Source organism: the organism of the source record quoted next, unplaced genomic scaffold (genome assembly GCF_019419815.1).
Source record: "Pyrus x bretschneideri cultivar Hongxiangsu unplaced genomic scaffold, Pyrus_bretschneideri_v1 Contig1, whole genome shotgun sequence".
Classification (NCBI taxonomy): Eukaryota; Viridiplantae; Streptophyta; class Magnoliopsida; order Rosales; family Rosaceae; genus Pyrus; species Pyrus x bretschneideri.
In genome coordinates this window covers 6858192-6880746 of record NW_025999390.1, presented here as the reverse complement: position 1 = coordinate 6880746, position 22555 = coordinate 6858192, and the positions used below count along the sequence as shown (strand labels likewise).

The 22555-nt window shown below is 37.4% G+C and overlaps 3 protein-coding genes across 7 annotated transcripts; 2 read left to right on the top strand and 1 right to left on the bottom strand.

Annotated features, from left to right (window-relative positions):
* Positions 1-412: 412 nt before the first annotated feature.
* On the top strand, positions 413-9030 carry LOC103966088 (transcriptional corepressor LEUNIG). Of its 4 annotated transcripts, none has more exons than XM_018652097.2 (19): positions 413-572; positions 805-915; positions 1406-1503; positions 1647-1756; positions 3038-3454; positions 3534-3619; positions 4402-4480; positions 4560-4635; positions 4863-4912; positions 5236-5538; positions 5670-5864; positions 6042-6287; positions 6397-6514; positions 7082-7191; positions 7391-7540; positions 7803-7958; positions 8063-8179; positions 8299-8505; positions 8657-9030. In XM_018652097.2, the coding sequence occupies exons 2-19, from the start codon at positions 884-886 to the stop codon at positions 8798-8800; spliced, it is 2694 nt and encodes an 897-aa protein (XP_018507613.2). In that variant the 5' UTR covers positions 413-572; positions 805-883; the 3' UTR covers positions 8801-9030. The 4 variants fall into 4 exon arrangements, with proteins under 4 accessions (XP_018507613.2, XP_048438561.1, XP_009377499.2 ...); XM_048582604.1 differs by having other exon boundaries at positions 6370-6514; XM_009379224.3 differs by having other exon boundaries at positions 414-572; positions 3531-3619.
* A 753-nt stretch (positions 9031-9783) lies between these two features.
* Positions 9784-12179, top strand: LOC108868606 (transcriptional corepressor LEUNIG). The gene is made up of 8 exons (XM_018652095.2): positions 9784-9970; positions 10051-10117; positions 10439-10548; positions 10669-10818; positions 10906-11058; positions 11153-11269; positions 11529-11735; positions 11920-12179. The coding sequence occupies exons 1-8, from the start codon at positions 9923-9925 to the stop codon at positions 12061-12063; spliced, it is 996 nt and encodes a 331-aa protein (XP_018507611.2). The 5' UTR covers positions 9784-9922; the 3' UTR covers positions 12064-12179.
* Positions 12180-18438: 6259 nt separating this feature from the next.
* LOC103959348 lies at positions 18439-21836 on the bottom strand. Of its 2 annotated transcripts, none has more exons than XM_048590974.1 (7): positions 21371-21836; positions 20242-20492; positions 19790-20028; positions 19441-19659; positions 19231-19329; positions 19067-19144; positions 18439-18965 (listed from the first exon to the last, which is right to left on the bottom strand). In XM_048590974.1, exons 2-7 carry the CDS (start codon positions 20483-20485, stop codon positions 18540-18542), a joined length of 1305 nt encoding a protein of 434 aa, XP_048446931.1. In that variant the 5' UTR covers positions 20486-20492; positions 21371-21836; the 3' UTR covers positions 18439-18539. The 2 variants fall into 2 exon arrangements, with proteins under 2 accessions (XP_048446931.1, XP_048446894.1); XM_048590937.1 differs by having other exon boundaries at positions 19067-19147; positions 21371-21834.
* Positions 21837-22555: the final 719 nt, after the last annotated feature.

The window sequence follows — 22555 nt, the reverse complement described above, 5'->3', positions numbered from 1 at the left end:
ATAATATTTTAAAAACATTTTCAATCATTTCAAAAATATTTCTAAATAATTCTTAAATTTTCTTCGTAAAGTTTTTTACCTTATTGTCACTTCCAATAATAACCGAAAAAAAACAATCAGATTGACTTTTGGGGTTTTACCCAGAAGATAACAACCTTATCCCTTTTGTTTGCCCTAAATAAGCAATCGGTACATGTCAAAATTGCAAATTACTCCTGGTTACCTATGGAAAATTACAATTTGACCATAGAACGCTTTTTGTTATTTATTTATTTATTTGATGAACACATTACTTTCAGACAATATGAAAGGGCAATTCAGTCATTCCAGTAAAAAGCTTTGCACAAATTCAGTGGTATTAGGTTGAAAATTTGACCGGGTTTGAGGGCTGATTAAGTAAATTCAATCAGGAAAACCATTATGATATCTTCAACAGCAGCTCAAAATCCACCAACAGTCCAACTTCAATTCTTTCAGAAAAATTCCTAGTCCCCTGAGAAGAAAAGAAAAAATAAAAACAAAAGAAAAGATTTAAACCACCATATTAAACCTCATAAAAAAGGGGTTTGAAGGTATCCCAATCATCTTTCCCTTTCTATATTAATTTATTAAATTTAACATCAGCTGAAAATTATATATTTGCAATTTATTTATTTTTGTCTCTGTATATTTTGTTTGATAAAAATCAAAGGTTGTTCTGCTTCTATTCCCCCCTCTTTCTGCACATTCCTTTTGTATTTATGAACTTCCATGTTTTGTACCAAAAATTTATTGCTTCTCTCATCTGGGTTTGATTTACTTCAGAGCTGAAAAGCAGAAGAAGTTGCCATTGAGAATCTAACATTATTATCCAGTGTTGGGTGAGATTTTATCATTCAGCAACATGTCTCATACCAACTGGGAAGCTGATAAAATGTAAGTTTTTGCTGTAAATTGTTTAGTTCTTCACTTTCTGCCTTAGTTTCCTATCTGGGTTTCTGTTTTTTTCCAAGTTTAGTGACCTCCTTGCTGTATTCTGGGTCGATTTGGGTTCTGGGTTTCTGGGATTTTCTGGGGTTTGTTAGTTTTTGCGGAGTTTGGATTAAAGTTTGGTTCTTTAACCTTTTTTTCTTTTTTTGTTTTTCTATGTTGATTTCATTTGTGTGGATTTAGGGTTTGTTGTTATAATGGTTTGATTTTGGGCAATTTTTTATTTTGATGAATCTTTTACTTCGCTTTTTACAGTAGAAATTGGGTTTCTGGACTGAGCCTTGTCTATTACATCACTTCTCTCTATAATTTTTTTATTTTTAGTAATATTTGGGTTTTCGTTAACCAAAATATAGTCTTCCACTGTTTTTCTCCTAAAGTTTCGGTTTTTCTCCTTCTACTCGTGTGACTGATAATATCTGTTTGTGATTAACAGGCTGGATGTGTATATCCATGATTATCTAGTGAAGCGGGATTTAAAAGCCTCTGCGCAAGCTTTCCAAGCAGAAGGAAAAGTATCCTCAGATCCCGTTGGTAAGCACATATATGTTGACCTAAGGGGTACAAAAATCTTTGAGTACTGGAAATTATCTTTCTTATTACTTTTTAAATGAGTTTTTTTTTTTTACTTTGCTGAACTTGCATCTTGAATTTTCTTTTGCCTATGGGTTTTACAGCTATTGATGCGCCGGGAGGTTTCCTATTTGAATGGTGGTCTGTTTTCTGGGATATATTCATTGCTAGGACTAATGAGAAACATTCAGAGGTTGCGGCATCTTACATTGAGGTTAGTTTGAGAATACTTTATCACGTATTAGCTTGGTATATACTTTAGGCCATATATCATTTGCAATGAGAGTTTTAAGAGTGGAGAAGAGGGTGTGTTTCGTGTTGTTGATATTTCCTAGCTTTAAAGAGAAGGAATTTGCATTGGTTAATGTTGAGACTTGTTTCATGCTTTATGTTTTCTTCACAAGCCAATTCAAATGGAATGCACTTCTACTCTCATGCCAGGGGAGTTCATTTTGAATTTTTTTTCACAGAACAAAATGGAGCTCCTATGTTAAGAGTACATTTTGAGATTTTTATTCTTGCTTTTTCTTTCTCTAGTTTATATGTGATTTCTTATATGCTCTGTTACATCATTCTTCGGCTGTCTACTGCAGTCGATCCCTTTGTTATCTCATGTTTTACTCTGATTCTTCTTTTGATAAAGATTTACTCTAATTCTCATACTATTGTTTATATAATCGAACATTCAGCTTTCACCCTGGATTTCTGATCTATGTCATATCACTGAAAAAGTTGTTTTGACTTCTTTGCTTCTGATTTTCTATCTGCTTTATGTTCTGTCTGAAGACATTTTATTCCTTCGTTGCAATTTTGGCAAACAATATTAAAACTCAAAGGTTCTAGCTATGCTGCATTCTGCCCATCACCAAACTTTGTGTTCACGTTTTGCTTGATGGTCGTAAGGCTTAAACCCCTGATGGTTGTACGTGAACTGAAAATATGCTGACTGGTACAATTTCAGATGAGTATTAAACTTTTGATTGTTTTGCATTCTTGAGTAACAAGTACTTTGTATCTTTCAACCATTTTTTCAAACTTCTAATTGCTTTATGGGTTGTTTTGTTGAGCTTATAATTAAAGTATTGGCCTGGGTAAGGGTGCTTTTTCTTTTTGTTTCAGTGCGTGATGGTTGAACATGTGTAGGCCAATATCTGTTGATCTTCCACACTAATGGCATAGGTATAGCCCTTAATTTGACTAAAATGCCTAAGTTGGCTGAACACACTCAACCTCACGCTTGATACTAACTAATAAGCATGATCTTTTTCAGTGGAGGCATCACATAGTCGTGACAAACACTGTTTCTTTGTCTACTATAACTAAGTGTATATTTCTACAATCGTTACTTATAGTGAATTAGCCATATTAATTTTATGTCTTTGTTTGTGATGCATGTGATATGGACCGGTAATCACAAGCTTTCCAAGGGTATTTCTTATAGTTATTCTAAACTAGTGTAGTGCCTTTTGGAAGCTCATGAATATTCAAACTGCAGACTCAGTTGATTAAAGCAAGGGAGCAGCAACAGCAGCAGCAGCAACAACAACAACAGCAGCAACATTCCCAGCAACCGCAAAACTCACAACAACAGCAGCAGCAAATGCAAATGCAGCAACTCATGATGCAAAGGCATGTTCAGCAGCAGCAGCAACAACAACAGCAGCAGCAGCAGCAGCAGCAACAACAACAACAGCAGCAACAGCAGCAACCACAGCAGCAACAGCAACCGCCACAGCCGCAGCAGAGAAGAGATGGGGCACATCTTCTCAATGGAACTACAAATGGGCTTGTTGGAAATGATCCTCTCATGCGACAAAATCCTGGAACAGCGAATGCCATGGCTACAAAGATGTACGAGGAAAGATTAAAACTTCCTCTTCAGAGAGATGCTATGGATGATGCATCTATGAAGGTAGGTGAATTATCCTTATTTTTTTTAATAGAATGACTTTAACAGTTTTCTGACCCGTATTAGGAACAATCTGCAGCAGAGATTTGGTGAAAATGTGGGCCAGATTTTGGATCAAAATCATGCTTCAATATTGAAGTCAGCTGCAGCAACCGGCCAGCCTTCAGGGTGCATTTCTCTAAGACTTTGTATCTTCCACTATTCTTATTTGCTTGTTGAGCTTCTCGATACATTGAGAAATGATGTGGACTTGTTTATTGATGCTTAGGAATTTATCTTTTAATCAACTAAATCCGAACTAGTTGGAGATTCGCACATGACTCTACGCAATTTCATGATGCAAAAGTCAGACTAAGCCCTAAATGAGTAAGGCAACCAGGAAATAAACCTAGTTGATCAAAAAGAATTTCCGCTTTTGACGCTGATTCAAGCAGGGATAGCCTCCACGTAACTAACATGGCCGTCTTGAGCAAAACAAACTCAGCCCTACTTAGCCCTACCTAATACGGAGCAGCACCGCTTGTCCTATCCTATGGTCTCGAGGCAAGGATTTGGTGTCAAGCCATTAAACTTCCTTCCGGGGAGCTTTGAGCTAGGGTGCTGCTACGTGTGGAAGTGAACCGATCCAGTTTTTGTCTTTGAGCGGAATGTAGTTTATAGTTTTGCTTTAGCGAATGGGGCAATGCAACAAGAAGATAGCCCGGCTAGCGATACCAAGGACTGTTGGCAAGACTAAAAAACACATCATATCGCGACTGATACCAAATTTGGGCTCTGCTATGTATTTTTAGGATTTAGAGTAAAGTGCAACCTGCATATGTCTCGGAAAACTGTAAAATGTTAGTTTGTATGCTGTGCCCGCATAACTACTTACTGGGTTTTAGATGTGGAAGCTGTTACTTAATCCTGTTATCAACATTAATTATAAAACAGTGAATGCTTTTTTGCAGGCAAGTTTTGCATGGTACAGCTGGTGGGATGACTCAACAAGTCCAAGCTCGAAATCAGCAATTGGCAGGGTCTACACCGGTATGCTTAGTTTTATTTGGAATTCCATTATGTGTGTTTTGGATCATGTTTATCTGTTCTGACTTGTATATGGAATCAGGACATAAAGACTGAAATCAATCCAGTACTGAATCCCAGAGCTGCAGGTCCTGAGGGATCATTAATAGGAATTCCTGGTATTCTTGTATTTGTCTTTCTCGATGTTTGATTGACCATGTCTCACTCTGAAATATTATGTGCACATATTGATCCGCTGTGCTGATTAATGTATTCTATTTTTATATTGGAAGCCTGCTACACTAAAGTAATTTGTTAGTTAGTAATTAGAGAGTTGAAAGATTTTGTAGGTTTTGACGATATTGTATAATGATGCTTGTACCTTACATGTAAGACTCTTTTTCAGGATCAAATCAGGGTGGAAACAATTTGACTTTAAAAGGATGGCCGCTCACAGTAAGTTTTTGATGGCTGGATAATTTTCTGTTTGTTTCTTAGCCTTTGTTAGAAAATTTCTTATGTCTATTTGAACCATTTCTTTTCTTGAGTTTCTGGCCCTGTATTAAAACAATGGTAATAGATGCGCTAAATGCATCAAAATGACATTGTTTCTGAATTTGGAAACTATATTAGTTCATTTGTTGTCCATCTTTGAAGTTTAGAATCTCGAAGCGGCCAATGTTCGTTTAAATTTAAAATCTCTATCGTCTATTTGGTTGCATTTCCAAAGCTTAGAGTATCACCCATTAATACTCTACAACTGTTTTTCTCCTTGTTAGGGTTTGGAGCAGCTTCGCTCTGGACTTCTTCAGCAACAGAAACCTTTCATACAAGCTCCCCAGCCCTTTCATCAGCTTCAGATGTTGACACCACAACACCAGCAACTTATGCTTGCTCAGCAAAATATGACATCACCGTCTGCTACCAACGATGAAAGTAGAAGACTAAGAATGCTATTGAATCGCGGTCCTGGGAAGGATGGCCTTGCAAATTCAGTTGGTGACGTGGTACCAAATATAGGATCACCTCTTCAAGCTGGTGGCCCTATTTTGTCTCGTGGAGATCCAGATATGCTGATTAAGGTGCTCCAATCTCTGTCCATTTCACTTGTAATTGGAATTGTTATGGTGGCGGAGTTTACCCCCTCTGTACTTCGACATATTATCAAACAGTTCATTCTCTTTGGCTTCTGAGAGTGTTTGTTTGTTTGTAGTTAAAAATGGCTCAACTTCAGCAGCAACAAAACAGCAATCCCCAACAGCAACAGCAACAGCTTCAACAGCACGCTCTTTCTAATCAGCAGTCACAAAATTCAAATCTCAATCCCCATCAGCAAGATAAAATGGGGGGTGCTGGCAGCATCACTATGGATGGTAGCATGTCGAATTCTTTTCGAGGAAATGATCAGGTTTGTCTGTCCTTTTATGGTTATTTATTATGAACTTTTTCTTGGTCAATTAACTCAGGCTCGTATTGCTTATCAAACTTACAACCTTGTAGAATAGTAATTGTTCAATTTTTTATTTACACATTGTCGAGAATTCTTGGGGAAGCTCCTTAAACAGTTTTGCCTATGCAATTTAAGGTTTCAAAAAACCAGCCAGGGAGAAAGAGAAAGCAGCCAGTGTCATCTTCAGGGCCTGCCAATAGCACAGGAACAGCAAACACAGCTGGGCCTTCCCCGAGTTCAGCCCCTTCAACTCCCTCAACTCACACTCCTGGAGATGTAATCTCAATGCCTGCCTTGCCCCGTAGTGGTAGCTCCTCCAAGCCTCTGATGATGTTTGGCGCTGATGGTACTGGTACTCTTACATCACCATCACATCAGTTGGTGAGTGATTTCTTCATCTTCTTGTATTAGAAGGAATTGGCAATTCCTTGCACGGATTCTCATTGGGATTCCATTTTGGCAGTGGGATGATAAAGATCTTGAATTGCAGGCTGATATGGATCGATTTGTAGAGGATGGGTCTCTTGATGATAATGTCGAGTCTTTTTTATCCCCTGATGATGTGGATCATAGAGATGCTGTTGGTCGATGTATGGATGTCAGCAAAGGTGCGGTGGGTGCCATGTTGAATGAATTCTTTGTTTAACATTATCCTGAATGTAGTATCTGCCAGTATTTTCTCACCTACAATGCAACTCTTTTGTATGTTCTTGAATATTAGATATTTACATACATAAAAACCGGGACAGTGCAAGTCATCGGTATTGAATCACAAGTCTCAATTAATGATCTTTGTCATTTTTCTTTTGTCAATTTTATCTCGCATATATAATTGTGTTGTCCACAAACACACAAACAATGTCAATACTCATTCTTCTTATCTTCGTAAACATTCAAAAGAGAGAATGTAGATGTAACTTATCATAGGAAATAAATATCATAAGGTCAACTAATAAAAAATCTGTCAACCAATTTTTCGGCAACCTTACTTTTTAACTACATCTTTTTGGTCGTGTACTTGGTTTCAGGGAATTGCATTTGTAAGTGTTATTTTGTTCATCATAGTTATTTTTTTTTAAAATAATTTCTTTTTTAAATAATTAAAATGAGTAAACCTGGTTGTTTGCAGCTACTATTGTTTACTTTGAGGGCTCAGAATTTGAATTTGACTGCAGGGTTCACATTTACAGAAGTAAACTCTATTAAAGCAAGCGCAAGCAAGGTTACAAGCTGTCACTTCTCATCAGATGGAAAATTTCTTGCTAGTGGGGGCCATGATAAAAAGGTGAGTGAATAAATGTTGAAATTGCTAATAACTTCTGTGGGAGGATTCAGAACTGCTGCTACATATTGGCTAATTGATTCTTCCCGAACATTAACATGTGAAATTGTCTGTTTAGTTTACTTCTTAAAAGCTATAACGTTTACTTTGTTGGTTGATGCTTGTACTTATTTAGAGTGTTCTTGACATGTGTATTATGCAGGCTGTATTGTGGTACACAGATACATTAAAGCCAAAAAGTACGCTAGAAGAACATTCAGCTTTGATAACTGATGTTCGTTTTAGTCCGAGCATGCCACGTCTTGCAACGTCTTCATTTGACAAGACTGTCAGGGTTTGGGATGCCGACAATGTTAGTGAAAAATTCTTCTGTCCTTGTCATCTACTTAGCTTATACTCTGATTTTAACCTATTGATTCGAGATTTGAAGACTTGTTTGAGTAATCAAACTAAGTATACATACTTCGAGTTTGATTTCTATCATATCTTTGCCGTTATGAGTTCATCTATATGCTTCATTGCTCGGGTGCTGAGTTTGTGCCTCGATTCCCAAAAAGATGATTTATCTTTTGTGACATGCTGTATCAAGCCTTCTTTATGTTTTTATTCTGCAGCCTGGTTATTCTCTCCGTACCTTTATGGGACATACGGCCTCTGTTATGTCATTAGATTTCCACCCAAATAAAGACGACCTCATCTGTTCTTGTGATGGGGATGGTCAGATACGCTACTGGAGTATTAACAAAGGCAGCTGCTCATGCGTGTCTAAGGTAGAATCTTGTCTTCTGGGATGCAGGAAGTTGATGGGGGTGGGGTAGTGGTGGTTTTCATATTATATACGTTTTGGTCATTCTGATATGCTTGAACGTATTAGGGTGGTACGGCACAAATGAGATTTCAACCCCGTCTTGGAAGATTTCTTGCTGCAGCCGCAGAGAATGTTGTATCTATACTGGATGTTGAGACTCAGAATTGTCGGCATTCTTTACAGGTCAGTCTAACATTTTGTCTCACTATAATTTTTCTTTCATAGTTGTAATTTAAACGGATCATGTAATATTTTCATGTGAATTCTCAACTGCATTACTTGGAATTTGGATTTGAATGCAGGGGCATACTAAGCCTATCCATTCTGTGTGTTGGGATCCTTCTGGCGAATTCCTTGCATCTGTCAGCGAGGACTCTGTAAGAGTTTGGACACTTGGAGCGGGAGGCGAAGGGGAATGTGTTCATGAGTTAAGCTGCAACGGAAATAAATTTCATTCATGCGTTTTCCATCCTACATATACTTCACTGCTGGTCATTGGCTGTTATCAGGCAAGTCAATTCTGCATTATTGTTATTATATATTGTTCTTTACATTTTTGCTTGGAGGTCACCATTCACTTAAACCGTTGGGATGTGTGTTCCCATTTTACCACCTGGAAAAATGATCCTGTACTGATAGTTTTATCTGGGTAAAATGCAGTCACTGGAGTTATGGAACATGACAGAGAACAAGACAATGACTCTATCGGCACATGATGGACTTATTGCTGCCTTGTCTGTGTCAACTGTTACGGGTTTGGTTGCTTCGGCTAGTCACGATAAGTTTGTCAAGCTCTGGAAGTGAAATGGTCACTGTGATTAACTGAACTTCACAGATTAGGAATAGGTTTCAGCCAGTCTTGGTCAACGCTTGTAGTTTATGTCTTTGGTTGCTCGATTGATCTTCATCTTTTGCTTTTTTGGATATCCAAGCGTCTCCACAGGACCCCCAGAAACCGTCCGTGTAAAATTATTGTTGTATTTGTTTGCTTATTACTGTAACAGTAAAAACTGGGAGATCTCTCAATTGCTTCATGCCTGCTCTTGTAACGTATTCGGACGGTAAGATAGAAATTTTATCATTCTCATCGTGTTTCATTTGGGAAAATGATAAATCACGTACTTTTTCCTCTTGCTACACACCCACCGTTGGTTCTGGGCGTAGGATCGAACGAAAACACGGGATGTAATTAAACAGGGGTGTGCAAGTGGAGAAAGTGGGTGTGATTATCGTGTCCCGTTTCATTTTTGTTCACCCGAGTCTCTTTGAGATGCTTCTTTTGTCATCAAGGTCCAGTCTCGCAGTTTTAACGTGCAGCATGAGGGTTGATCGGCTTGAAAGGGGGAAATTGTTTGGTGTAACGGTAACTTCACGTGGCATGTTGATGGTAACTTTGCAGTCGGTCGCGGATAAAACCAAAACAAGTTTGGAAGAATGGATTCTCTAAAGTTCAACATAGACCAACGGAATTATTTCTACATTATTTCAGTATAAAATTTGGAATATTTACATCATAAGTTACAAGTTTGGAAGAATGGATTCTCTAAAGTTCAACACAGACGAACATAATTATTTCTACATTATTTCAGTATAAAATTTGGAATATTTAGATCAAAAGTTTGGATGATGGCTTTTGTAAAGTTTAAAGTCGTGAATTGCCTAATTTTCAATTTGTTGTGTTTCGTGTTCACTTTCTATCTTCTCATTAGTTTAGAATAGAAGTATCGTTTGTAATTAAAAAAAAAATGTTATCTAATTGAGTCATAAAGCATTTAAAAAATAATTTTCAAGTGGACTTCGGCGTCAACTCCTCCACTAAACATGTAAATATTTAGAAAGTGGAAAGATGATCAAGGAAAAGAGTTGAGGAATAGAGAAAGAAAGCTTTTGCTCCAAAGAGAACATCCACAACTCCTTCAGCCTCTGATGATGTCTGGTGCTGATGCTGCTCTTTCATCACTCTCAGTTCAGTTGGTGAGTAATCTCTTCATCTTCTTGGTATCACAAGGAATTGATGATTTTGGTAATGGGATGATAAACATGTTCGATTGCAGACGGATATGGATCAATTTGCAGACGATGCAGAAGATGATGAACTTCTTGATGATGCACAATCTACAGGTGCATTGGTGAATACTTTGTTATGTAGTTGTTTTGAAACATGGTGGACAATTCTTTTTTCTATGGACCCGTTTGATAACTATTTCGGTTTTATTTTGTGCGCTAGCGATAGAGGATGTATACAGTAGAAAAATTGTTCCATATACATTTCTTCCACATTCCACCCACCGTTCATCATCTTTCCCTTCTCCCGTGTATTTCCCTCAATCTCTAACAAAGACAACTGAAAGCTAAAAACTAAAAATGAAATGGTTACCAGACGGGGCTCTAAATTAAACATGGATGGGTGTTTTGAGACTTGGAATTTCGATATGACTTTAGGGTTCACATTTACGGAAAAAAACTCTGCTAGAGCAAGTGCAAGCAAGGTTGTGAGTTGCCACATCTCATCAGATGGAAAAGTTCTTGCTAGTGGTGGCCTTGATAAGAAGGTGAGCGAGTGATGATTTCCTAAGTTCCAATAGCTTCTGTGAGGAGAATTCAATGCTGCTATTCTTATATATATATATCTGAACATAGATGTGGAATTGCTTGATATCTGTGTGTTGCAGGCCGTACTGTGGTACACAGATAGTTTAACGCCAAAAGCTGTTCTCGGAGAACATTCATTGTTGATAACTGATGTTCGTTTCAGCCCGAGCATGCCACGTCTTGCAACATCTTCATTCGACAAAACTGTCAAGATCTGGGATGCTGACAATGTTAGTGGAAACATTCTTCTGTCCCGCGGATCATATATCTTCTGTAATCTCGCCTTGTAAAACTTTTTGTATGTCTTAAATCTGCAGCCTGTTTCATTTTGCACCTTTATGGGACATTCTGCTCCTGTCCTGTCAGTAGATTTTCACCCAAACAATGATGACCTTATCTGTTCGTGTGATGCGAGTGGTGAGATACGGTACTGGAGAATTAACAATGGCTTCTGTGCAAGCGTGTTTAAGGTAGTACAGAAGTTGAGTGGGGTGAAGTAGTGGTGTTTTTATTAGATTGTTCACTGTTCGGTATATTCATTATTAATAAGTTTGAACATATTAGGGTGGTAAGAGGCAGGTGAGATTTCAACCCTGTCTTGGAAGATTTCTTGCTACAGCTGCAGAGAATGTTGTACATGTACTGGATGTGGAGACACAAGCTTGTCGGCATTCATTACAGGTCCACTTTACATTTACGTTCATCATAATATTCTGTGTTATCATTCTGAGAGTTATGCTATCATGTAACGCTACGTTGACATTGTTTGTGCACGCGACATTATCTTTTGAGTTATGTATACTCAACATTGATGAGCCTTTGGGTCCTTTATAAGTCCTGGAACTGCAATTGCATGTTGGGACGCTTGTTTCACTGGGAAATTGTGGTTCTTGTAGGATTAGGTACTTAGCAATGTTCTAAAACCAAGTGTTGTATGCAGGGGCATACTAAGCCTATCCATTCTGTGTGCTGGGATCCTTCTGGTGAGTTTCTCGCATCTGTCAGTGACGACTCTGTTAGAGTTTGGGCACTTGGAGCAGGAGGGGAAGGCGAATGCGTTCATGAGTTGAGCTGCAACGGAAGTAAATTTCAATCGTGTGTTTTCCATCATACATATACTTCACTGCTTGTCATTGGCTGTTATCAGGCAAGTAAATTCTCCATCATTGTGCTTATGTAATGTTTGTTACATTTTTTGCTTGGAGACCACTACTCTCTTAAGCCGTTCGGATATTTGTTCCCATTTTACACGAGAGAAACAATCCTTTACTGGTACCAGTGTTGCTGCAAGATATCATATTTTTATTTTTATTTGGGGAAAATAATTGCAGACACTGGAGTTATGGAACATGACAGAGAACAAGGTAATGACTCTACCAGCACATGAAGGACTCATTGCTTCTTTGGCGGTGTCAAATGTTACAGGTTTGATTGCTTCGGCTGGTCACGATAAGTTTGTCAAAATCTGGAAGTGAAATGGTTGTTACTCTGATCAAAGAACTTTGACTGACTTGTATTATTATCGTTGTTGTTGTATTCCTGTTACTATATAACAACATAAGGTTAATTAAACATCTATTTTGATGCTTCATGGACTTGTTGTAACGCTTCAAATACAGATACTTTTATGCTTCCGTTTTCCTTTGGTTGTATACAAAAATCTGAAACCAAAACAGATAATGTAATGTTAAATTCCAGGGAGTTCTAAAATTTGGTTAATTTGGAGCCTGGAACCAGATATTCGCCGAGCAAGAGTTTTGATCATCGATTAGCTAACGAACAAAAAAGGTGTTCAATCTTTGTAATTTACTAGTTCAATGACAAACCCCCATTGAATTAGATTTAGAAGATACAAATCCAAAGCCTTGCATGGTTAATGTGGAGGGTACCCAGTTGCTCCCTTGTATGAGAGCCTTGGCCTCAGAGACTCCTCCAACTTTGAATTGTTGGAAGGTTCAGAGAACTAGTCTGGCCTAGAAAACGTTCGGTAATAAATTTGCTTGTATTTCCCATTCCCGGGAAATGTTCTGTTGACAGTTAGACGAAGAATTATATATGTTGTCAGATTCAAATCTAGAACATACACTTTGATAACAACCATTTAACTTTTTTTTGTAACTGAAAATACAATTAGACCATGTCAATCAATTGACTTAAACTTTGATGACCAAAAACTAAACAAAAGTTAACAATCACTAATGATGAGCATCAAACGATGACGCGTTGAGAGACAGCGATCCTTTCGTTAGGAGCATTTCCGGATCCAGCCAAGGGTACCATCGTGAAGCCACCTAAGGAGTTAACAAATGAAAAACATCCCCAAATTAGTTTGGTTTTTTATGGATTTTGTTAGGTTTTCTTTTTCAGAGGAAGAAATGGTCATGGACTCGCAATGCAAGTTTTTGCGTTTGCTGGAATTAGCACTTAGAGTTAGAAGGTACTCTCAGCTCTCTACACTTTGTATCTGCCATTTCTTTATAGTAACCATGAAATATTGAATGTGATAAATTTGGAAAGTAAAAAGGTTTTTTTTGGTTTGAAACATACCCTTTAATTAATGTACAAAGCATATCTAGCAACTCTTGTCCACTTTCTGAAATCAAAAGCATAAACCTAACAAACTGATCAATTAGTTTATAACTGTAAATCTTTGGTCATTGAACGCATGCATCGAAAAAAAATTATAGAATAAATTTTTTTCATGTGTTTTACGATACTTTATTATATCCCAATGGGACCCCTTTTTGTAATATGCTAATGTATGTGCTTTGTGCTACAAGCAACCTTCGAAGTGGACTAGGGAGTCATCATGAGGGTTCATAAAAATTCAAATTGGAGGATATTTAATCAACCAATGTGAGCGGGTGACACCATGGTAGGCTTTGATGTGTTTCAACATAGACTGCCTCTATATTATGGCACAGTATAATATATAATTGTTATGAAGTGGACTTTGGTCCACACAAGAATCATCAAATTGCCTAGTAAGAGAAAACATTAAGTAAAAGAAAGAAGAAGAAAAGTAAAAGAATGATTTTTTTGCGCTCCCAAGTGTACATAATATTTTGTCTAAATTAATGTTTTTTTCCCTTTTTTCTTCGCATTCATATGGAAGGTTCCTTCATGATTGGTAAAGCTTTTGAATATATTGTTAGATCCTACATCGTTCAGGGGAGTGGATCCTGTTAGTCTTATATGTATATTCCCATCTCTACCTGCACAAGGCCTTTTGAGAGCTTACTGGCTTCGGGTTCTATTGAAACTTTGAAGTTAAGCGAGTTCGTGCGAGAGCAATCCTATGATGGGTGACCCATTGGGAAGTTCTCATGTGAGTTCCCAGTAACAAAACCGTGAGGGTGTGGTCGGGGCCCAAAATGGACAATATCGTGCTGCAGCGGAGTTGAGCCTGGGATGTGGTGGGGGCCCGAGCCAGGATGTAACAATTTGGTATCAGAGCCAATCCCTGGCCGGATGTGTGCCGACGAGGACGTCGGGCCTCTTAGGGGGGTGGATTGTTAGATCCCACATCGCCCAGGGGAATGGATCCTGTAAGCCTTATATGTATATTCCCATCTCTACCTAGCACGATGTCTTTTGGGAGCTCACTGGCTTCAGGTTCTATCATAACTTTGAAGTTAAGCGAGTTCATGAGAGAGCAATCCCAGGATGGGTGATCCACTGGGAAGTTCTTGTGTGAGTTCCCAGAAATAAAACCGTGAGGGCATGGTCAGGGCTCAAAGCACACAATATCGTGTTACGATGGAGTCGAGCTCGGGATGCGGTGGGAGCTCGGGCCGGGATGTGACATATATGGTTGTGAATATACCTTGATAGGATAGGCAAAGGGTTCTAAATATGGGTGCAACCCTAGCATGGCTATGAGTATGCCGACGAGGACGTCGGGCCTCTTATGGGGGTGGATTGTTAGATCCCATATCGTCCAGGGGAGTGGATCATGTAAGCCTTATATGTATATTCCCATCTCTACCTAGCATGAGGTCTTTTGGGAGCTCACTGGCTTCGGGTTCTATCGGAACTCTTAAGTTAAGCGAGTTCGTGCGAGAGCAATCCCAGGATGGGTGACCCACTAAGAAGTTCTCGTGTGAGTTCCTAGAAACAAAACTGTGAGGGCATGGTCGGGGCTCAAAGCAGACAATATCCTGCTACGATGGAGTCGAGCTAGGGATATGGTGGAAGCTCAGGCCGGAATGTGACATATATGGTTGTGAATATACCTTGATAGGATGGGCAAAGGGTTCTAAATATGGGTGCAACACTAGCATGGCTATGAGTATGTGACCAATGATGATGGTCCACATCCTAACTGAAATTTCCACCACTTTTCTTATGATCTAATGTGAAAGGCCTAATATATATTGAAGCAACAAAAAATTGCGTAGTGTCTATTTTGGTCCACTCAAATAAAGACATAGTTCCATACTGTATGAATTATGATCACGCAGGAGACATAGTAAGATGCACAAGATATCTTCATATTGCACATGTTTTGGCAACCAAATTTAAATCAAGTGATAGCCTCTCGCTCTGATCACATTTGTTTCAGTAAGAACTCTAACCAATGTCTTGGTTCTTAAAAAAGAGTTCTTGGGTTGTGGTTGCAACACTTGTTATGTCTTAATATACATGTTATAATATAAATATACAATGAAATTTTCTTTTAGGTTATATTATTCACAGATAAAATACATGGTATAATTTTTTTTTAGTATAGCGATAGCGTTAGTGAGTTAGATAGTTAGTTGTTAAGAGGAATGAAACTCGGTGAGAATGAATCCGTATTAGGATGCATAAACATTATTATTTTTTCACCACTACAATAAAACGCCATTTGCAATACATGTTATAACATGGATTAATTGATCCCTGAACAATTTGCCATATGTGTGACTACGTGAAACCTTATTACATTTGTGGGCTACACATAAATCCTAAAAATCTCTACTCCAAAATAGAAAAGGATCCTTACTGAATTCTCTTTGTGGGGATCCAGGGGATCAACCAATCATGGCCATTCATCGTATCGTGCGATTAGAATCATTTTAAATTCAAAATTCAAAATTGAATGTAAATAGTATCTAATGAAAACTGACCGCACGATATACGATAAACGGCTGTGATTGCTTGATCCTTCAAATCCCCACAAAGAGGATCCGGTGAGGATCCTTTTCCCTCCAAAACGATTCCCAACCTTAAATAATAATAAAATAATTCACATAAGTTTTACAAATTGTGAGAATTATATAGGATTGGGTATGATATTTACATATAATTTATGTGAATGCATATATTTAATACAAACGCCATCTAATTGTTGAGATGATGATTCTATTAAATACTTGTAAGTATTGTAGCAAAATCTGTTATGTATATTTCCCAAGCCAACTATACAAAGATTTATATTTTTAAATTTATACTTGAGTTTAGAAAAGGTGGCAGATTTGAGTTTTTTGGTTTTCTCTTCTAATGCGTAAACTAATTATATTTTTGGACTTGTATTCTTATTTTTTTAATTTCAACATTTGAGTTATTAAGTTAGACATTGGAGTCATATTTTTAGTTTTGACAATTTGTGTGGCTAGTTCCTTAGACAATAGAAATTTCAGCGTCATTTATCTCGTCATCTACAATTTGGTTGGATTTTTCTTGTTGTAGAGCTCTACTTTGGCCTCAAATTCATATTGAAATCCGAATTTGAGATTCACTTTGGTCTAAGATTTATACATAAGTCTTAAGTTTGTGATGCGTTGAATATGCTTGAATTTATTCATTTAAATGGTTAAATGAGTCCAAATTTTTTCATTACATTACAAATGGCCTCCCTTGTCAGCAAATTGAGTTGTTTTTTTTTCTTTTTTTTTTTTGTTCAAAGGAATTGAGTTGTTAATCTAGTAAACAAGAGGGAGATATCAATGTCATATAATTGTGACATTAAATGACCCAGAACCCTAACAAAAAGTGAACGCACTGAGGAACAATTAGGTTCCATTATTTAGTTCACAGCTCAAGGATTTTCAAGAATAAGATTCCTTGATTGATTGATCTAGTGGCTAAATCTTAATTTAGCCCACAATTTGGATGAACTTTCTAATATGTATTCCTATAAATGTAGTGAGCTCGAGAGCACATGGTGGTTGGACCGACTTGGAAACCAAATTCATTGTGTCAATTAGTCCTCAATAGAACAATTTATGTTACATACACTGTACCATGTGTAGCTTGCCGACTTGTCGAATGTCGAGTCATGCATGCATGTATAGTTCTTGGTGCATGTCTAATCATCTGAATTCAGTTTTTGTGGTTTAATTTGTGGCTTCTGATTCTACTAGGCATTTTCAATCTATTCATACATATCATTTCCAACTTATAGTACGTACATCACATTAAACTCACTAATTATTGTCAATGTTTCCAAAAGAATAAAGCTTTGTAGATCTGGCAATAAGAGTAAAGTTTTGCTGAATTAGACTCTGATGTTTGAATTGGACTTGTGAGATTTGTTTAGAAAAAACGATGATGACTATTAAACTCACTGTTGAAATCATTATTAAAGTATTTTATTAGAGTTTTAGTTTTAGGAACGCTTATGGTATTTTGTTAATTGATGAAATCTTTTCCTATTTGGAAGTATAGGACGTTTAGTTTGTTAGCTTTCGTATTATCAATAAAAATACTTCGAAGTTTTTTTGTGTGTGGTTTTGGGGGTTCTACATATCTTATTCTGTTCATAAGTATAGTTTCCAACTTATAGTACACCGCATTAAACTCACCAATAATTTTCAATATTTCCAAAAGAAATTTGTAAATAAAGAATAATATGTGATAATGTGAGGATAAAGTCTAATATCGATGAGGATCAAACCATGTAAAGAGTTATAAAGAGTTGAATTACTTTTCATATTGTCAATTAATTATGATGAAACTTCATCTTTTTTTCAGAACAGAAATGAGGAGCCACATCCTAGTTACAAGTTAGTACATAAGAACAAAATAAGCATTGATTGTAAAATGTGGTTTTATTTTTTAATTATTGTACTGAGGCATTTGTAAATGATAGACTTTACTTTAAATTGAATTTCGACCAATATTTCTTGGACAACCCCATATCTTTTATATGAGAATTTGCACCCAGCCCTACGCCCACTAGTACAAAAAAGGCTTTGCACGACGCAGGACCTTCGTCGCGCAAAGTCAAAAAACGTCGTGCAAAAATTAGCCCAACGGACGTTCGTCGCGCATTCACCGTTGCGCTAAGTGCGTGAAAGCAGGGTTTGCGCGACGAAAAAGTGATCTACGTTGCGCAAAACCACTTTGCGCGACGAATTTCCTGCGTCGCGCAAAACCACTTTGCGCAACCTAGGTCCTGTGTCGCGCAAAACAACTTTGCGCAACTAAGAACCTGGGTCGCGCAAAGTGGTTTTGCGCAACGCAGATCACTTCTTCGTCGCGCAAAAAAGGCTTTGCACGACGCAGGACCTTCGTCGCGCAAAGTCAAAAAACGGCGTGCAAAAATTAGCCCAACGGACGTTCGTCGCGCATTCATCGTTGCGCTAAGTGCGTGAAAGCAGGGTTTGCGCGACGAAGAAGTGATCTACGTTGCGCAAAACCACTTTGCGCGACGAATTTCCTGCGTCGCGCAAAACCACTTTGCGCAACCTAGGTCCTGTGTCGCGCAAAACAACTTTGCGCAACTAATAACCTGGGTCGCGCAAAGTGGTTTTGCGCAACGCAGATCACTTCTTCGTCGCGCAAACCTTTTTTTTTTTTTGGCCAAAGAATTTTTTTTATTTAATTTTTAATAAATATTGTAATGAAATTCTAAACAATAATTATTAAACCAAGAAAAAATATTTAATTATAAAATATATAAAAATGTACACACAAGATGTCCAAAAACAAAAAAAAAACTACTAGTCTTCTAGGATACATCATGCTACTGGGTATCAGCTGGATGAAGTGGCTGGGAAGTTGAAGGTGGAGCAACATCACGTGTTGGCATCGGGATCTGGAGGCCGGACATCGCTAAAGCTTGTAGAATCATACTCATCCTCTCGTCCTGGGTCCTAATGTGCTCGCCCTGGGCCACAAGCTGACCTTTTAGGGTTGTCACTTCCTCCTTCAAGGCATTGACCTCTCTTGTGGACGATGTGGAAGAGGAGGCACCCGTCTCAGGAACCCCTGCCTTCCCCATACATCGAACAACCTTGCCATAACGACGACCCAACTTCTGATCCAAGACCTCAGTCACGATCTGAATATCTGCATCATCGGGTACATTGACTTCGTCGATCGGGGTCTCCGGGGGAAGCTGGGATGTTGCTTCTTGGAGAACAGCAGTGGACTTTTCCACCATAACATCCTGTAATAATAAAGAAAAAACATATAATGTTCAATAACAAAATATAAATAATATTTGAACGATTCGTAAAAATAAGAATAATAAGAATTACATATACTTACATGAAGCTCCTTAGCGGTCTCATTGCCGGGTCGAACGTAAACGTCATTGAACAAGTCAATCTGTGGGAACTTAGAACCCTCCTAAAAAAAAATCATTAAGTAAATTTTATTAGTCAATAATAAAGAATAAAATGTATAAAATTTAAAAATTAATATACTTTTACCTGACGTCGTGCCTCAAGCCTATACGAAAAGGGCTTCGAACCGGAATGGTGGAGAAGTGTCTTTGAGTCCCGAGCTTTCTTGCCAGCAATAGATTTCTTCTGTTAAACATACAATATACATGTTAGTGCGATTATTTGAATGAAATTATTAAAAAAAGCTTAAAAAGATAACAAAAACAGTAAATTATTATTAAAGTATTATGTACATACCACAAATTTTGGATCCATAAAATGTTTACAGAGCCACTCCCAATCCTCTGGCCGGTCCCTCAACTCGTTTGGGCAACCCTCTAGGCGAGCAATCTCCGGATCATTCCATAGCTGAAAATGCGTGTGAAAAGCGCTCTTCCAATCTTTGTACCGGTTTGCTAAGGTCCCCTCTAAGTAGGCACTAACCTCAGGGGATAAGTCCTTAACATCAAAATTGACCTACAAATATGAAAAACAATAAAATAATATTAAGAAATTTAATAATATTAAGATAATATACTTTGGTTTATAATATTTGTAAACAAAATTAAAAAAAAAAATGATAAGGGCTAAAAATTAATTTACTAACCGACAACTTCTCTCGCACCAGTTTCTTCGTCTCCTCGGGAATTTGTGCCCAAGACTCCCACCGCATAGGACAACAATTCCGAATAACATAACCACAGCTAGTAACAACGCTGCTATGCTGCTGTGAGGTAGCCGCTCCACGATGTTGCGAGTCATATGCAATCTTGATCAAGGAGGCGGACATACGTACAGCCTGTGCCTCCTTTAGCATTCGATTAGGCCCCCTGGTGTTTTTTTTAGCTGCCCAAAAAAACTTAAATGGTAAAAAGCTTAAATTTGTACAAAAAATTAGGCAAAACCTCCCCTAATAGTATATCATTTCCCAAAACCTTAAAACAGTAATTCACAACCCGCAACACATTTTCACAATCCAACAAATTTTCACAATCATAAAATAATAGTTTTAAAATAGAAAAAAAAATACAATGTAGTGAGAATTAGAAAAAAAACTACCTGGTTGGGAGGCCCCACCATCGACTCCGGAGGAGAAGGAAGCGTGATCACCAGGCTCTAGCTCGCGGCGGCGACGGTGAGGCCGCCGTGCACTGAGAGGTTGAACCGACACTGATGATGTTGATGATACGGGCACCTGAGACGCCGTAGGAGTAGCCTCAGTAAGGGGTGTAGGCTCCCCAATCAATGGAGCACTCACGCCTGGAGCACTCACACTCCAACGACGAGTGATCAACTGCGACATCTATACACTTTTTGAACCATAAAAAATATGACATTAGAAACTAATCCTTTCTTGCATTTGAAACTAATAAATTAGCAACCAAAGTAATATAAGTAATTAGAGCAATAATATCAATACAAGATTATTTAAAAAACCAATGGTTCAAGAAACTAAACAAGCAGCTTCATACTTGGAACATTGATATGCGAGAAAAGAATTACAAAAGTTCAACTTCAGTCCAAAACCACATAAAAACCGTTGGCGAGAAAGCATTGGCAAAAAACTAGCAAGGTTAAGTCACACACTTTCTGATATTACTTAAGTCAACAATTTTCAGAGAAGATTGAAACAGATGAAAGTAAGCACATAAAGCTTTTCTCCTTCTCCTAATCCTTGTATCATTAAAGTTGTGCAATTATATATGCTTAATTTTTGCTTTTGAATTTAATGATCCTCAGATTCTACAATTGGTTCAACTATTCATGATTAATTCAAGTAAACCAGACAAATTCATGATTACTGAGATACCTTTTTCTAAATTTTCAATTCATCGTAAGATTTTAGTTCAAATTGCAATTTTGCTACCACTATACCTCTAAAGCTCGAAAATTCCAACAAAACATAAATCTTGATTTCACAAGAGAATCAAGCATTTCATCTGAATCTTCTAAAACCATTGACAATTCACATACAACACAAAAAACCCATGATTGATCGAAACTAACATCCTGAAAAACACGATCATTAGCTCACGATTTTGAATGTTTGGTGAAAGAATGAAAAGCAAGAGCATGGTTTTCTGTAACAGTTCAACTAGTTCGAGAAATCGTATTAAAGCTAAGGTCTTTAAGTAAAGATTGTATACCAGTTGCAAGAATTGAAGGAGCAGAAGAAGAAGAAACTCACCCGAATCCGAAACCGAGCAATCGAGCGGATCGAATCCAAGAAATCTGAGAGACCCTTTAGTGTTTGTGCTGAAAATTGAGTCAACAAATCGGATTTTAACCAAACCACTAGAGCTTGTTACTTGAATTGGATCAGTGAGTGTCCACGCCGGAAAATGATTATAATTAAAGTGATTATAATTAAAGTGATTATAATTAAAGGGAAAATTTAAAAAAAAAAAGCTTAATTTTTACATTTGCACCGCCAGAAAATCAAGTGGGAAAGAGGGAAAGAGGGAAAGAAAAAGGGAAAAAGGGAAGAAGGGAAAAAGGGAAAAAGGGAAAGAGGGAAAATCAAATCAAGCATCAGACAAGAGGATCATCAAACAGCCAAACCATCATTGATTATATACCAAATAGCATATATTATATACCAAATAGCATCCACTAGAAATTTTCATGATATAACCATCATTGATTATTCAACTTTTGAACGCTAAGAAAAAAAAGTTTTGATTTTGACTTGGGTGCTATATTAGATTTTGATTTTGATTTTGATTCTTTGATCGCGTATGCTATTGTGAATATCTAAGTAGAATTAGAATTGCATATGTGAAATCATATATTTGGTCAACCTACTTTGTGTGTGTGTATTATATACACATAAATTTATACGTATATATGTGTCATATAACGTAATTGATCAAAGGACCTACAATTTGTATCTTAACATTATATTCAAAACAATATAAAGCTTAGGCAAACTGAAGCTGGAAAGGGCGAGCTTAAGAAATCCCTTGAACGTTTTGGGATGGAACTGCAAGAGCTGGTATCGTTTTTCTTCTCAAGTTAACATCAATTTAATTACACAAGTCTATTTTGGGATTAAAATTAATAATAGATTCCTTAGGCATGATTTCTTTTTCCATTAAACCTGAGAGTTGGATTTGGATTTTGATTATGGTCATAAGTGTATTTTAGTATGCATCCAGTATTGATCATAATAACGGACCTAATTTGTTTAAAGTACATCATATGTATGTGACTTGCCTAAATCTTTTTGCGGTTGGAACAAACGATTGATTATATATGCTTTTTACCGGTAAATAACTATTTGTGGATTTTCAAGTCATATGGTTTTTTTTTTTTTTTTTTTTTTTTTGCCCTTTCTCTTGTCTGCTTTCCCGTTTCTTCCTTACCCCTTTCA